At 43.6% G+C, this 16,329-nt stretch overlaps 2 protein-coding genes across 5 annotated transcripts in view; one reads left to right on the top strand and one right to left on the bottom strand.

Moving 5' to 3' along the window:
* The window catches only part of Socs5 (suppressor of cytokine signaling 5), a 41,311-nt gene extending 25,295 nt beyond the window's left edge, over positions 1-16,016 (top strand). For all 4 annotated transcript variants that reach the window (XM_050146178.1, XM_050146176.1, XM_050146175.1 and 1 more), the window contains one exon: positions 11,982-16,016. In XM_050146178.1, the coding sequence (XP_050002135.1) occupies positions 11,994-13,604 (1,611 nt within the window). In that variant the 5' untranslated portion in view covers positions 11,982-11,993 and the 3' untranslated portion in view covers positions 13,605-16,016. The remainder of the gene's footprint in view (positions 1-11,981) is intronic.
* LOC126504139 (60S ribosomal protein L11) lies at positions 239-837 on the bottom strand. The gene has a single exon (XM_050146191.1). It carries the CDS (start codon positions 818-820, stop codon positions 284-286), a length of 537 nt encoding a protein of 178 aa, XP_050002148.1. The 5' UTR covers positions 821-837; the 3' UTR covers positions 239-283.
* Positions 16,017-16,329: the final 313 nt, after the last annotated feature.

Below are 16,329 nucleotides of genomic sequence, written 5' to 3'. Positions count from 1 at the left end.
AGAGACAAGACAAGCTCTGCCCATTCCCGCTCTCTCTTCCCCTCTGTTATTCTGAAGAGGCAAGCAGGTCTCTGCCTCTCTTTCTCTCTCTCTCTCAACCTCTCTCCCCTTCCCTCACTCCCTTTATCTCAATAAAACTCTCCATTTAAGCTCTGTCTGCATGGCGTGTCCTCCTTGGTTTGGACCCACCCGCACCCGCACCAAGATCCCGCTCATGCGTAATCGTCACACTATGTAATTTTTTTTTTTCTGAGAAAAATTTTATTGGCCTTTTGGATAAAATTTATTTGCCAGGAAGGATGATCCCATCGTACTTCTGCTGGAACCAGCGCATGGCTTCCTCTTTGCTGATTCTGTGTTTGGCCCCAATGCAGCCTGTCCTGCGCTTCTTGTCTGCAATGCTGAAACCTGGCCTGCCCAGCACCACATAGAAGTCCAGGCCATAGATCCCAATGCTTGGGTCATATTTGATGCCCAGGTCTATGTGTTCTTGAATCCCAAAGCCGAAGTTCCCAGTATCTGAGAAGTTATTTTTCCGCAACTCATACTCCCGCACCTTCAGGCCTTTCTCCAGAATCTCTTCTGCCTTGGCTCCACGGACAGTACAATGAACAGCAATCTTTTCATTTCTCCTGATGCCGAAGGACCTCACGGTGTACCTAGCTTTGGAAAAGACAGGTGTCTGGCCTGTGAGCTGCTCCAACACCTTGGCTGCCCGGGTCAGTCTGTCCCCGCTCTCCCCAACACAGATATTGAGGCAGAGCTTGCGGATGCGAAGTTCCCGCATGGGGTTCTCCTTTTCACCTTGATCTTGCGACATGATGGAGAACAGGAAGAGAGGACATACTATGTAATTTTTAAATTATTACATAGTATATAAGGAAAATGTATAAATTTTAAGGGCTATCCAAAGAATAGTTAATAAGAAAGAAACATGAGCCCCTTCCCCTGCCCTAAGAAAAGGAAGCTTACCCAGTGCTCTAGAAACCTCCCGGGTGGCTCTCTTAATTCTCAGTATTCTCTCCCAGTAGGCAGCTGTTGTCCTGACTTTGCTAACATACTCTTAATTTTTATACTTTTGTTACATGTGTGTAGTAAGGAGGAGCAGCGGGCTGCTTCCCGCCACCCGGCTCCTACAAGGCTAGCTTTATACCCGAAATAACAACACACAAATTGTATTCTTTTAAACACTGCTTGGCCCATTAGCTCTAGCCTCTTACTGGCTAGCTCTCACATGTTGATTAACCCATTTCTAATAATCTATGTAGCACCACGAGGTGGTAGCTTACCAGGAAGGATCTTAACCTGCGTCCGTCCATCTTGGAGAGGAGAGGCATGGAGACTGCCTGATTTGGCTTCTTCCTCCCAGCATTCTGTTCTGTCTACTTCGCCTACCTAATTTTCTGTCCTATCAGGGCCAAGGCAGTTTCTTTATTAACCAATGAAAGTAACACCTAGACCCTCCTCCATCACATGTGTATGTTTAAACAATACATTTTAGAGACTATTTGAAAGATAAATTTATTCATAATGTAGGTATTAATCTGTTCTTAATCTATTTTGGAGATTTTTGTATACTGACAGAAATCATCTCCTTCCTATAATATTCTATTATATAAATATATATTGTATGGACTGATGAGTTCACTTACATGGTTGTCTAATAATCTCATTTACAGCATTTCAAAAGTTGAATTTATTATCTTTCTCCAAGCCCTAACTTGCTGACGCTATTCTGTCTTACTTGTCCTTTCTCTGAAAAAGCATCTTATCACCCATTTGCACAAGCTAGAAATCTGCCCAAGTTGTTTTGACATCTCCCACTTCATTCTGCATCCTAGGTCCCTGTAGATTTGACTTGTGAACATCTCTCTTTCTCTGTTCTGTTTTTGTTTTTGTTTTTGATTTTCGAGACAGGGTTTCTCTGTAGCTTTTTGGTTCCTGTCCTGGAACTAGCTCTTCTAGACCAGGCTGGCCTCAAACTCACAGAGATCCACCTGCCTCTGCCTCCCGAATGCTGGGATTAAAGGCGTGCGCCCCCACCGCCTGGCTTCTTTCTCTGTTCTTAATTGAGCTTTTTGTTTGTCTAGTTTGGGGTTTTTGTTGTTGTTGTTGTTTGAGAAGAGATTTCTCTGTGTAGTCCTGACTGTCCCAGAACTAGTTCTGTAGACCAGGCTGGTCTTGAACTCATAGAAATCTACCTGCCTTTGCCTCCTAAGTGCTAAGGTTAAAGGTGTGCACCACCACCTCTCAGCTCCTGTTTAGACCTCTGTGTTTGTCTCCAGTGTGCTACCTGCATAGTCTTGTGTTCTTGTAGAGTGGATTACAAAGCCTACTTCTTGGCCTCTTCTCTCAGCACATTTTTTGTCTCACCCCCCCAAGGCCGTTCTCACTTGAGCAGTTGTTCATGTTCAGAACATTTACATACCCTTCTCTTTGTCCGAATTCATGCCTCCCCAGCGGTTCTATTCACTCACTCCAAAGGGCTGTCTTGCTGTGATGATTAAGACTTTGTACTATTAATGTTGCCATCACTCAGACCTAATGTTTGCTGAGGAAGTTTCTTATCTGACACAGCCTGGACCAGTTCTTTGTGGATTTTAATAAAATGATTCACACATTAAAATGTAGCTCTTATTTTAGCAAATGTAATTGTACTCTTGTCAGCTTTTGCTTAGGAAGCTGGTCCTGTGTTGAGATGAGGATATCTCTTTGCAGGTCTCTACCTTATCTTACAGAACTCTATCTGAATTTAACGTGTAAGAAGCCAGTTTGGGGTTTTAAACTAGACTTTCTTGATACATTCTAAATTTAGAGACTTAATGGGTCTTTGCTGTAAGATTTTTCAATTTATTCAGCTATAATCATTGAGTATTCCAAAGTCATTCAATATAGATTTCCAGTCTTCCAACATTCCATTATATTAATCACCATTAATTAAGTCCTATAGTTTAATATAAGTGGTTTGGAACCCATCATAACTAACAGTATAACTCAGCCAGGGCTCCACAGTGTTTTGAGTGAACATACAGCCCCTTTATTGATACATTGTGTACATTGTAGTAGTATAACTTGGGAGCTTGAATAATATGGTCATTTAAACTCATGAAACAACTTTTATGTAGGTCTGTTGCATGTGTTTCAGCCTGATGTTAGACAGCAGCATCGGTGATAATAGCCGTCTAATAAATATACAGACCAAGTCACAACATAGTGTTTAGGTAATTAAAAATAAGGTTTTTTTTATATAGTTCTCAAGTTCTTCGAAAATGTTTAGAAATATGACAGCCATATATCCCTAGAATTGTGGGTCAGCCCTAATGGTAGTATTAATATATTGTATTATTTCCGAAACACTAAAATGTGTGAAGATTAGCAGAAAACTGACTTGACAGAAATACTTTAATCGGTCACAAGACCCAGTGTCCTTACTGTCATGGGAGTGCTTCATATGTGAGAGGATCTACTGAGCAGAGGCTGGCTCTGCTAAGCGGCAGAGGAGAGATTGGCGTTGGGCCGGAGTCTTCCTACCAGCTGTAGCATACAATGTCTTAAAACTTACTGAATCTATTTCTCATAAAACCCAGGGTTTATGAAATCTCTTTCTCATAAGTCCCATTGCAATGCACTCCTGCAAACTATTTCAATTAGTCTGTTTTATAGAAAACATATAATAGGTACTACTTGGTATAAAGAGAGCCTTTGCTGTACTAGTTAGTTTTTTATGTAAATTTTTGTAGTAATAGAATTTGACCTGATTTTCTTTAATTCTGATTTATTATTTTATTAAATAGAAGTTTTCAACAAATGCCATTTAACTTACAAAAGCATTATACAACCAGCTTCAGATTATGACTCCTTGAGGAAAGCAATAACTATCTAGAAAATTGGTTTGGATAGCTTAGCGTGTGTAGAAGTGGGAAAGACTATAACGGACACTCACTCTCATTCTAGTAGATACTTGACATTCAGTGCTTTTCTTCTGAGCCCGTGCAAGTCATTGAGAAACCACAGGCAATAGAATTGTAATGTATATCTCAAAAGATTTCTGCTCTAGACTAAATACATTTCCAAAAATTTAGCCACAAAAACTCAAATGTGACATTAAGATATTTGAAATGCATTCTTGATTTTTGCCTCAACTATAAGTCACTATCAGCATTTTTAAATTACACACACACACACACACACACAGCATTTCCACATTAAAAACAAAAGCAGAGCAAAGTAGGGCCCACTTTCTTCCTCAAAGAGGGAAGTTTTGTCAGTGCAGTCTTGAGAGTCTCCCTAGTAAAAGAACTGACTTGCCAGTAGGAGAGGCGCTCTTAGGTACCTGCCCAGTTTCTTCGTGTTCAGTGTCATGAGTAAGTGCTATCTTCAGCCGTAGAACTTACCAGTGGGTTGTTGAGTGTAACCAGTAGCCTTGGAAATAGTCTATAATGTTTTAGAGGTTTGAGATCTGTGACCACCTACCCAACTAAACGCAACTACTCCTAGCACTAGGGATTTTACTTGGTGACATAAAATGTCTAGTTATAGTTTTGTCTTCCCCATTATATAGTGACCTTATGTAGATTCATTTCATGCATGTATGTATTTTAGGATGCTTCTAAAGTATTAAGTCTTTACATTATGACTTTAAAAATGCCTTCAGTGTAATTGCCTCTTCTTGTCAATTGAATTTTTTAAAGATTATGAGTAAAGCCAACTTTTATTTTTCCCTATAAAATATGATACACTTTGTAAATTTGGAACCATTAGTATAAACATAATTTTAAATTTATCTTAAAATATTACATATAAAGTGTTATTCTGAAAATGAAATTTTTTTTAAAAAAGGAACTGACTTGTTTGTTCCATCTGTGGAACCCACAGGGCTTCAGTGCTAGAAGCTACCTTGTGTAAGTTTCCTCTGGTGTTTTAACATCCCATCCTATGGAAAGCTCCTTGAGCAGGAAGGAAAACAACTCAAAAAAGCTTCAGGAAGTCCCTGAAACTGACCAGATTCACTAGGCCCTTCATTGACAGAGGAAGCAGTAGTTAACAATAAAAACTGAAAGCCTTCATATAAGTGGAGCCAGGCTAAAGAAGACCGTGGGACCTGACTGGCTCTAGAAGAAGCAGAAACTAGCTGAGCTGTCTGGAGGAGGTTTAGCGCCTGGAAAGGCCACTTTCTATGTTGAGCTGCCTGTAGGCTGTACAGTGTGCTCTAGCTTCCTAGGTTTGTAAACTGTGCTGGGGTGGGCTTTGCTGATTCAGCTGTCTTAGGTAAGAGTCGTTTCTGTTCCTGTAAGTAACCCCAGTAAAAGTCATGCTTCACCAAGTTGGACTTTGGTGGTATCTGTTTTGATATCTGAGGTAAGGTAGATGTGTGTTGGTTAGCCTCAAGAAAAGTTTTGTCACACAACATGATTGACACCCTCCCTAACAGGACCAAAGATGAGTTAGAGAAGAGTGAGTGGATAAATACCCTTGGCTATGTGTAGCAGGGCATGCTCCTGAGGCTGAGCGACCGTGGAGGAAATTCGGATCCTGCCGTCCTTTCCTGTCTGATGTGTTAGTGCTAGGACAGCAGCTACATGAGTCTCTCCCTGGGTAGTGAGACACAACTAAGGATGATACATCAGGATTAGGAGTGTCTGTGGGAGGAAGCCCAGGATGGCATCCTTCATCTATGTGGTGTGGGGTAGTGTGCCTGCTTGAGGAGTGGGACCACCATGTGAATATGGAGTTACCCTGAAAACAGTCTTTGAGATTAGTGCAAGAGGGTCAAAGATTGTCAGCAAGCAACAGCACAAGTTGCCTGGCCTCTGTTGTGTGTAGTTAGAAATGCACCTGAGGTCAAGATAGCAGCCAGGCAGGACCTTGTTTGTGTAAAGGAATACTTGCAACAAGGAGATGCTGCAGCATCCTCCATCTTAGCCTCTGGCTTGGCAAGTAAAGTAGAAGAACAAAAGGATGAGAGGTGGTAAAAGTGGGAGAAGAGCCCTCAAACCCAATCTTTAGTATATAAAGCAAAAATCTGATCCAGCATGCAGATGGGGACCTTACCCATGATCCTGTATAAAAAGCTAGAATGGCCAGAAAATACTTAGCACCTGAGCTGCTGGAATGAGGGAAGATTTAAGCAGATAAAGAGCCTGTCTCAGCCTGGCTTGTGAGCTGTGGAACATGGCAGCAGATGGGATCAGTCTGACTGCTGGGAGGCAGAAAAACTGAGTGATATAACTACCCATCCCTCTTAAGGCAAAGCCTGTGAGACTGTATGAAGGAAGTTCATAGAACTCGATAGAATGGCTTACTAAAGCCATTGAAGTACTTGGTTATCTCCGAGATCCCTGCAAATAGCATGGAGTGGGGGATCATAGAGAAGGGATAGACACTTTTGAGAAAACTAGGAAAGAAGAAGCTGTATTTCAGTACCAGTTCAACCGAGCAAGATAGAACTGTGTTCACCACAGAGGAGTTAAGACACAGTTGGATCAGTGGGAACCTCCAGACTGGTGTGGAGCTTAGGTGGTCTTGCTGAGCCCTTCAGTGGAGCAAAATCTTTATAAAATAAAAACGATTTTAAGCTGTCAGTAACTTAAACCAGTATGTAAAAAGTGTTCGTTGATTAAGAAAGCAACCTTAGAGGTGATAAGGCGGTGGTGGCGCACACCTTTAATCCCAGCACTTGGGAAGGCAGAGGCAGGCTGATCTCTGTGAGTTCGAGGCCAGGACAAGCTCCAAAGCTACACAGAGAAATACCTATTTTGAAAAACCAAAAAGAAACAGAAAAGAAAATGATAAAACATAGAAGGAGGTCTGCCAGGGTTCCTCAAAGTCAAATGTAACAAGATTTGTGTCCAGCCAGTGTTCTAAGGAAAAATTTGATAAAGTCAAATTGTGTGCTCAGGGACTTCTGGAAGGCCTTAAAGCCCGAGAAGACATCCATGATAGAACAATACAGGTGAAAATGATCAATGTCCCAGGGTAGATAGTTATTTCCCCAGACTGAGGAGGGTATGTTTCCCTCCAGAAAAAAAGTTTTGTTAGGGGTGGACATGGTTTGCCCAGTTGGGAACTCTCCCAGCAGCCCTGTGTGGTGAACAAGGAGGCAAAAGCTACAGCTGTATCCACAAACCAGTCCTGCCTGCCCCAGAGCCAGCAGGTGCAATAGGTGAAAGAATTCCCCTTTTGCCTGGGTTCCTTAAGTACGGAGAGTTACAGGGAAGCTCCTTGGAAGGACTCCAGGATATGGAAACACAAGGGTTCAGAGAGAAGGAGTAAGGATTGCAGGGAACTAAGTTAGCTCTGCCTGTCCATGCTTTGGACCCAACCTTTATCTGTGGAGGAAGCAGTGGTACAGATGGATGGAGCCTTGCCATATTGCTTATTTTTAACTCTAGTGCCTTCTTAGTTGTGCACTTCTGGGGTCACCTGTCACTTGCTGAGAACAGGTGATGGCAGACTTTCAGACGCTTCACCAAGGCTATCTGTATAACTCCACCATTTGTTATGGGATGGTGGTTTAGGATGTTGCCTGGTCCTGCATATCCTCTGGAAAAGACATTGTTATGGAGATGATGTAATGCTAATCTCTGAGTGGTTTGAGAGACACCCAGAGAGAGTACCCAGGTGCACTGGTACTTCTGCCCACCTTATAACCCTACTGGGCCTGGGTTAATCAAAAGAAGAAAAAATTCCAAAAGATATACTACATGGGTGGAAAAGGACACTCCCAGAGGTCATAAGATTATTGGACGGAAACCCCAAGTTGTTGGCCAGGGCAGCCGCTGTGTCTCCACAAACCTTTAAAGCTACTGCTTTTGGCTGTATGCCAGAGTTAGACAGTAAGCCCTTATTGCTGAAGATTCCACATGAGCACGCTTCCACTGTAGGACGTGAAGGACTGAACTGGAGACTCCCACCCTACTGACTGTCTTTCACAGTACCGGAAGGGGCCGTGCAGGCTGCTGGTAGAGAACTGTCACAAACATCCCTGCTTGGCTGTGGACCCGTCGTGCTGAAACATCAGCATGCCTGGCAGAGTGTGCTTGCTTGTGTAATAGTGGCCTGGCTATTGTGGGTAAGAACAGCAGCCTTCAGATTGTACTTAAAGCCTGCTCCACAAGTGGGAGTTCAAGCCTGGTACTGTAAGCCAGAACAAAAACCTGTGCCTGGAGAGTCATAGATCCCAGTGGGGAAGCAGCTTCTGTGGTTTTTCTAGATGGGTGTCATGTGCCTGTCAAACTGTCCAAGCTGTCTTCTAAGCGTGTTTATATCCAACTGGTGACACTCCAGAGAGCAAGAGACTGTTACTTTGACATGGTGGCCTATTTCTTAGCCACAGGAGGACATTTGTAGTCGTTCTCCAAAACTCAGGGATGATCTGCCTGGGGGCGGGGGGTGCAGAAAGAATGTAAGAACGGGAGGAGGAAGGGATGGAATATTTTCTTAACAGTTTTCTCTGAGGTTAAAATATCCCATCCTGTAGGAATCTCCTTAAGCAGGAAGGTAGATAACTCAGAGTAGCTTTAGGAAGTCCCTGAAACTGACCAGATTTTTTGGACCCCGCCTTGCCAGAGTAAGCAATAAAAACTGACTCTCTGCCCCTAGATGATTGGAGTCAGGCTGCAGAGAAGACTTAGTAGACAAGCGAGCTGCAGTGAAAGCTGAGATCAGACCAGCTGCCTGGAAGAGGTTCAGACCGGCTGAGGCACCTGGAAAGAACATTCTCTGGCCTGTTGAGCTGCCTGCAGGCTGTGCAGTGTGTTCCGGGTTCCCAGCTTTATGATCTGTCACCCATGCTGGGTTGGGCTTTGATGATGCAGCTGTCTTTGAGCTATTTCTGCTCCTCCTTAGTAGCCCCTTGCCTGTAGGGTATAAGTCTGCGCTCGGTTCCTGGTTTTGAAAATGCACCAGTCCCTAAAATCCCACCAATCCTTACCCCAGAAATTTCCACCCTAGAAAACCCCACGCCATAAGCCTTCCTCCTACTCAGTTCTCTGCAGCATCTCACCAGAGCCGAGGCAACCACCTTTTGTGTCTTTCCTAACAAATCCTGTTGTGTAGTTTGGTGTGCAGTGTGACTCTTGATAGTCCTTGACTCCTGACCGCAGGATACATGCTGCTATCTCTGAGTCACTCCTGCTCCTATAAGTAACCCCAGTGATGCTATCAAGTTGGACTTCGGTTCAGTAGGTGTGTATGGTGGGTCTCCCAGGAAAAGTTTTGTCAGACAGTACGTGTGTGCCCTGGTGAGCATAGATATGTTCTGCACATCCTGATTGTCCGTGACACTTGTGAACAGCCGTCTGTAAAGATGTACAGGTTTGTGTCTGGCTTCTTTGTAAAATAGTCACCTTTTCTATATAATTTACGTGATAGGAAAGTGTTGAATTAAGTAGCAGGGCTGCGTCCCCGGTACCCGGCCGCCCACATGGCTAAGTTATGCCCCGAAATAATTACACGGAAACTGTATTCTTTCAAACACTGCCTGGCCCTGCTAGTTCCACTTTCTTATTGGCTAGCTCTTACATATTGTTCTAACCCATTTGTAATATTCTGTGTAGCCCACGAGGTGGCTTACCAGGGAGGATCTTAACCTGCGTCTGTCTGGAGTGGGAGAATCATGGCGACTCCTGACTCAGCTTCTTTCTCCCAGAATTCTGTTCTGTTTTCTCCGCCTACCTAAGGGTTGGCCTATCAAATGGGCCTAGGCAGTTTCTTTATTAATAAGAAATCACTCCCACATCAGGAAAGTACCTTTGGAAAACAACAATATCTCTAAACACAGAAAAATGCTCAACTTCGGAGTTTCCTGAGCATGACAACTCCTTTTGTGTTTAGACACATTGTTATCTGACAGCTTTAGAATCTAACTAGGGCTCAATCAACTTTCTGAAAAGGACCAGAAAAAAAATTTTTGATTTTGTATGTATGTTACATATAATTTCTGGGAAATGTTCTTTTTGGGCTTTTGTTTTGGTCCATGTCTTGCCTGTCTACTCCAACCCCAAAAAGTTCTCACAATGTGGCACATGGTGGCTCACATCAGTCTCAGTAACACCATCTTCTGGCCTCCGTGGGTACCAGCCACATGCAGATACACAGACATTCATGTTCACACACACAGACACACACATTGCAAATAAAAATAAATTTAAAATACTTTAAAATCATCTTTAGATCAGATCCTGGTCACAGGCCACATTTGTTCAGGATGACTGCACTTCCAGTGCAGAAGTTGGAAACTGAAGCCGAAGCTGCCAGAACGTGTAAAAGGAAGTGTATTTCAGTATACTCTGTTGAGAAGGGCAGGAGAAGGGCACCAGGCAGTGAAAGGCTTAGCACAGTGAACATGAAGCTTCTGCACTGAGAAGTGGCAATCTTATTTTCAGAGAGTCAGCACGTGTCACATAGAGAAGATGAGAAACTTGAAAATGGAAAATAGTGGGGTGATTCCCCAAACTTGCCAGGATAGATTATTTCTGAGCCAGGATTTTATCCTGAGAGTCTGAAAAACAAGAATGAAATCAAATGGTTTATGATAGAAGGAAAAGAAACTGTGGAGCAATGTAAAAGAGTCAGGACAGTACTGAAGCCTTGTCTGCTGAGCAGTTAGTAGGTACTGGGAAGCTTGAGTGTATGAGAGACAGCTCCTCTAGGGAAAAGAAACATTGGTGTAAGAGAGGAAATGGTCTACCTCTAGACAACAGTCACGCTCTCGTGGTGAAAAAAAAATAAATACTTTTTTAACCAGAAAATGGGCTTTAGTCTTTTTTTCTTTTTTTATTTTATTGAGCTCTACATTTTTCTATGCTCCCTTCCATGCCTCTCCCCTCCTCTTCAGTCCTCCCCCAAGATCCCCATGCTCCCACTTTACTCAGGAGATCTTGGCTTTTTCTACTTCCCATGTAGATTAGATCCATGTATCTCTCTCTTAGAGTCTGGGCTTTAGCTCTTTTGTGGAAGGAAGGTTAAAGGAAAATGTTTATTGATACCATGATCGAAAGATCAAGCCCACCATCTTCAAATTACAGTCTCCAGATAATCTCTGGTACTAAAAGGCTAGTTAGTAATAATCCAGACATGTTATATAGAAACACAAAAATATCTACAGAAACAGCTAATTAAGAATTTATTTATTTATTTATTTATTTTTGAATCTCTGGAAATGGGCAGCAGAAATAGAAGAATGTGGCTAATGGCGATATTTCTTAGTTTAAACTCTCTTTAGAGCAGGGTGAGGCGGTCTCCTCCCACAATCCTAGGACTCAGAAGGCTTTGGCAGGATTACCACAAATTCAGGGCTAGCCTTGGCTACATAATGAGCCTCAAACCAAACAAGCCTTCTACCAGAATTTGAACTTGAAACTATGAATTGGATAAAACTTTTTAAATCCATAAAGAAATGGAAAGGAAAAGCTAGGATAGGGCTGGGGTGTTGGAAAAGGTAATAGAGTCACCAAGAATGCGGCAGAAATTAGACCTGTGAGCCGAGCACTGAACTCTGAATTTAACTAGAAGACGGAGTGATGATGGCAGTCAAAGCACAGGGTGTCAGTGTTGGGACTGTGAATTCACCTGGCCACTGGCTTTCCTGGGCGCCTCCTGCAGGCTCACCCACAGGCTCACACAGCCCTCTGAGAGCACGCTCCATGCTGCTGCCGTTAGAGCAAGAACCTCGTTGGTCCAGAAGCCCGTTCTATAAGGAGTGAACAGGGAGATGCCTAATTAATGCTAAGAAATGAAGAAGGCGTAGTTCGGGAGAGCTTATTTCCTTTCAGTTAACTTGACTTCTCTCTGAAAGTGGTGGAAAGTGTGGCTGGCCTGAGGGGCACTGAGGACCTCGCTGCTGCCCAGAGTGTGGTCTGCTGTAGGTGCCCTGTAAGGCAGTTCTTGACCCAGTTGTTGTATTTCCCAGTGCAGCGCCTTTCCAGCTGCCCAGGCCTCTCAGATTAACGGGTTTTTCTGTTTTCTGTTTGTTTCTCTAGCTCTTCTAATCAATGGATAAAGTGGGGAAAATGTGGAACAACTTGAAACACAGGTGCCAGGCTCTATTCAGCCATGAAGGAGGAAGCCGCAGCGAGCCTGTGGACGTGAACTCCAGCAGGTGTCTGTCCGTCAACGAGAAAAGCATCCATCTGGGCGAGCCCGCTCCTCAGCAACAGAGCAGTCCCTTAAGAGAAAATGTTGCCTTACAGCTGGGACTGAGCCCCTCAAAGGCCTTTTCAAGACGAAACCAGAACTGTGCCGCAGAGATCCCTCAGGTTGTGGAGCTGAGCATCGAGAAGGACAGCGACTCGTGTGCCACCCCAGGAACAAGGCTCGCGCGAAGAGACTCCTACTCTCGACATGCCCCGTGGGGAGGGAAGAAGAAACATTCCTGTTCCACAAAGACCCAGAGCTCACTGGATACTGAGAAGAAGCTTGGTAGAACTCGGAGCGGCCTTCAGAGGCGAGAGCGGCGCTATGGGGTCAGCTCTATGCACGACATGGACAGTGTATCCAGCCGGACAGTCGGGAGCCGCTCTCTGAGGCAGAGGCTCCAGGACACTGTGGGTTTGTGTTTCCCCATGAGAACTTACAACAAGCAGTCAAAGCCTCTCTTTTCCAATAAGAGAAAAATTCATCTTTCTGAATTAATGCTGGAGAAATGCCCTTTTCCTGCTGGCTCAGATTTAGCGCAAAAGTGGCATTTGATTAAACAGCATACAGCTCCTGTGAGCCCACATTCAACATTTTTTGATACATTTGATCCCTCACTGGTGTCTACAGAAGATGAGGAAGATAGGCTCCGAGAGAGAAGACGGCTTAGTATCGAAGAAGGGGTGGACCCCCCTCCCAATGCACAAATACACACATTTGAAGCTACTGCACAGGTCAATCCATTGTATAAACTGGGACCAAAGTTAGCCCCTGGGATGACGGAAGTAAGTGGAGATGGTTCTGCAGTTCCACAAACGAACTGTGACTCAGAAGAGGACTCCACCACCCTGTGTCTGCAGTCACGGAGGCAGAAGCAGCGTCAGGTGTCCGGGGACAGCCACTCGCACGTTAGCAGACAGGGAGCTTGGAAGGTTCACACGCAGATCGACTACATACACTGCCTTGTGCCAGATCTGCTTCAGATCACAGGGAATCCCTGTTACTGGGGTGTGATGGACCGGTACGAAGCAGAAGCCCTTCTGGAAGGGAAACCTGAAGGCACGTTTTTGCTCAGGGACTCTGCGCAGGAGGACTACCTCTTCTCCGTGAGCTTCCGCCGCTACAACAGATCTCTGCACGCCCGAATCGAACAGTGGAACCACAACTTTAGCTTCGATGCCCACGACCCCTGTGTGTTCCACTCCTCCACTGTCACTGGGCTTCTGGAACACTATAAAGACCCCAGCTCTTGCATGTTTTTTGAACCATTGCTTACGATATCACTGAATAGGACTTTTCCTTTCAGCCTGCAGTATATCTGCCGTGCGGTGATCTGCAGATGCACTACCTATGATGGGATCGGTGGGCTCCCTCTGCCATCAGTGTTACAGGATTTTTTAAAAGAGTATCATTATAAACAGAAAGTTAGGGTTCGCTGGTTAGAGCGAGAACCAGTCAAGGCAAAGTAACCCCTGTCCCCAAAGGGCATTACCTAGGTCTGTTCTCGTGTGCATCAGACACTACAGCCATAGGAAGCACAGAGTCGGCTGCTAGGAGTTTTCACCCAGAATGTGAGCTTAGTCGTTAGCCTCTATCCAATGGGATCTTCTGTTACACAGACAAAGGTGCCTAGAATCAGCAGATGGTTTGCCGGTGTGCGGGCTGGGAAGACACAGCTATTTAACAAGCGGTTTGGTTTTAAATGGCTGTGACGGCCGAGTGAGGCAGCTCTGGGGCATTTGCTATGAAGAGTTCTATTTCTTACTGAAGAACAAATTATTAATATTGGATGGGTATTTCAACAGTGTGACTAATGTTTGAAATTATTTTTTCTAAGAATTTTTCTATAACCTTCCAAAAGTAGTGATGTTTGTAATTAACTATAAATCAAGCTTTGAAAGTCCAAAAACAAATAAGTAAAGAAAAGACTGCCTGCCTTTTCGAGAAAAAAAAAATGCAATTTTTCTGGTCATAGGGCATTGTGCAGTGTCAATGTGGTTTATGGCTAGTCTCCTGTTCTCCTCAGAGAAAGAGACTCATGAGTAAACCAAGGTCTCTAAGATGTTCTTAAAACTTCAGACTTAAAGATTAGTAGTAGAGTCTTGTTTCAAAGCCCTCCGTATTCATTTGTGGTGAGTGCTGTGACTCCATACAGGCGCACAGTGGGTTTTTTCTAAGTTGACATGAGCAGTCCACACATTGTCTCATCAAAATTGGATCTTTTCCTGTGCCCTTGAGTTTGTGGACCGGGAGGGAAATGAGACTAGCAGATGCCCAGACATATCAGATAATAGTGACTCCACTGGTTGCTGATGTCAAGTTATGTTAAACTATAATTCATTTGGACGGCAGTATTTATCTCTTTGTTGTAAGCTCATAGCTGAATTACTTAAGTACAATTTATAGCATTTTAGTGCAGTTAATTCTTCACAGAAAAGCTAAATTGCAGATTTAAAAGGTACTGTCCAACCATGATGTCTGTAAATAACGTCACTTGGCACCTTTTGTCACTTAGAATAGTACGTAACACAACTTGAGTGAGCGCTTTGGGAAGTATTGTCAGATTCTAGTGTTGCTTCTCAGTGTTGGGCTGAGTTCTCGGCTCCGTCCTAGACATTTGCACTACAGTAACCAAGTCCATTCTTGTTGTCTGTGACTGTTCTGTGCCCGCTGGTGAGCACTCCTGGGGTCCACGCCAGCTGCTGCAGAGGCTATTTTATATCCCTCTGGCTATTGCCGGGGCTACAGAAAAGAAACGCTATGTTTGTATGCAGCACTGACCCTCTGACTGCTAGCGTCTGTCTCTGCTTGCTGTGCCTTGTTCTGGCTGCTTTCTTGTGCTAATAAAGTATGTTTGGTGTTCGCCTTGTATATCTGCTGCTTTATACATTTGCCACAGTTTCTCTTGTACGTGGAATGGTTTGGGGTTTTACAATAAGCATTACCTGGCAACTTCCTGTAGTTAACACAGACTCATCTACAACCTAATATTGACCTGTCAGAATAAGCTAACTCTAAAGTGAATGCTCTCTAGCGCTCTAACCTTAATCCATTCTGTGGAAGTGTCTGCAGTTAACTGCAAATTGGTGTACAGTTTACGACAGAAAACTCAGGAGTGAAACCCTGGTGATTTCTCTGTTGCTAGTCAAAGACTGGAGCTGGCGGTAGCATTAGCAGAGGAACATTAGTGCATCCAGCTGCATCAGAAACAGGTTCCATGAGGTCTGTGAACCGGGACACAGCACCATTTAGCGGTTTGGGGACCATTTTAATTGATGATAAATGCCCAAAATGTGGACCTTTAACCAAAGACTTGTCAATTTTAATCCAAAACGGGGATTGAAGGAACTTAGGTTTTTCTGTTACTTGTAGTAGAAGTCCCTGAGGAACATATACCAAAGTGTTTGAGAACTTCATCCAAACCTACTTTCAAAGCATAATGTGCAATTAAGTTGTTATGACATAATTCTATTGCATAATTGTTGGGTCTGTTTTCTTGAGCTTATACTGTACCTGGAAAGTAAACCTCTTGAGGAAAAGGCAGTCCATGCTGAGTGTGGAGAGAGCTGAGCAAGTGACGCCGTGAAGACACGGGAACGCGGGAAAGACTTGCTGGTTTTATATGCGTGGAGCAAACTGATGTTCTCACTAGAGTTTTATAGAAAATATTAATGCTTTTATGTATTTCAGAAGTTCTCCTGTGTTATTATGCAAATTGTTTTAAGTGTGTGACTTGAGTTTGTGTAAGCATGTGTTACACTGTGCTAAAAGGCACGTTTCAGTTTATGTATAATATAAATATGCAACTTTGGGGTTAAATTTTTTTGTTAAAATATTAGTAGCTTACATTTAAAAAAAAAAATCACCAGCATGAAAGTGCACCGAAGTCTTTCTTCACTGTGTATTTTTCTGAATCCTATCGTAGCCTTTTGACGACGTTTGTGTTTTTATGTTTTGGGGGTAGCGCATTTTATTCCAAATCAAGAAATGCTTCCGAAGTTGTGGTACATTTTTACATGGAGAGAGTGGACATAATTACATTAAGGGGGATGCTTCAGTTCGTGTCCTCATTTTTCATTCCCTTTTCCCTTCCCTTCCGCCCTCCCTCCCCTCTCTGTGTCTGCAGTATACATACTTATATGCACTGTAATATGCATTTATACAGATGCATGTTTAGACACCCACAGTGGTGAT

The sequence above is a fragment of the Alexandromys fortis genome, unplaced genomic scaffold (assembly GCF_014885135.2).
Source record: "Alexandromys fortis isolate MF-2015 unplaced genomic scaffold, M_Fortis_MF-2015_v1.1 scaffold_42, whole genome shotgun sequence".
Taxonomy (NCBI): domain Eukaryota; kingdom Metazoa; phylum Chordata; class Mammalia; order Rodentia; family Cricetidae; genus Alexandromys; species Alexandromys fortis.
Note: the sequence above shows the minus strand (reverse complement) of the source record. Positions and strands in the feature narration are given on the sequence as shown.

Bases quoted from the DNA above. Each gene is read 5' to 3' on its own strand.
- LOC126504139 (XM_050146191.1), bottom strand. From the start codon at position 820: ATGTCGCAAGATCAAGGTGAAAAGGAGAACCCCATGCGGGAACTTCGC.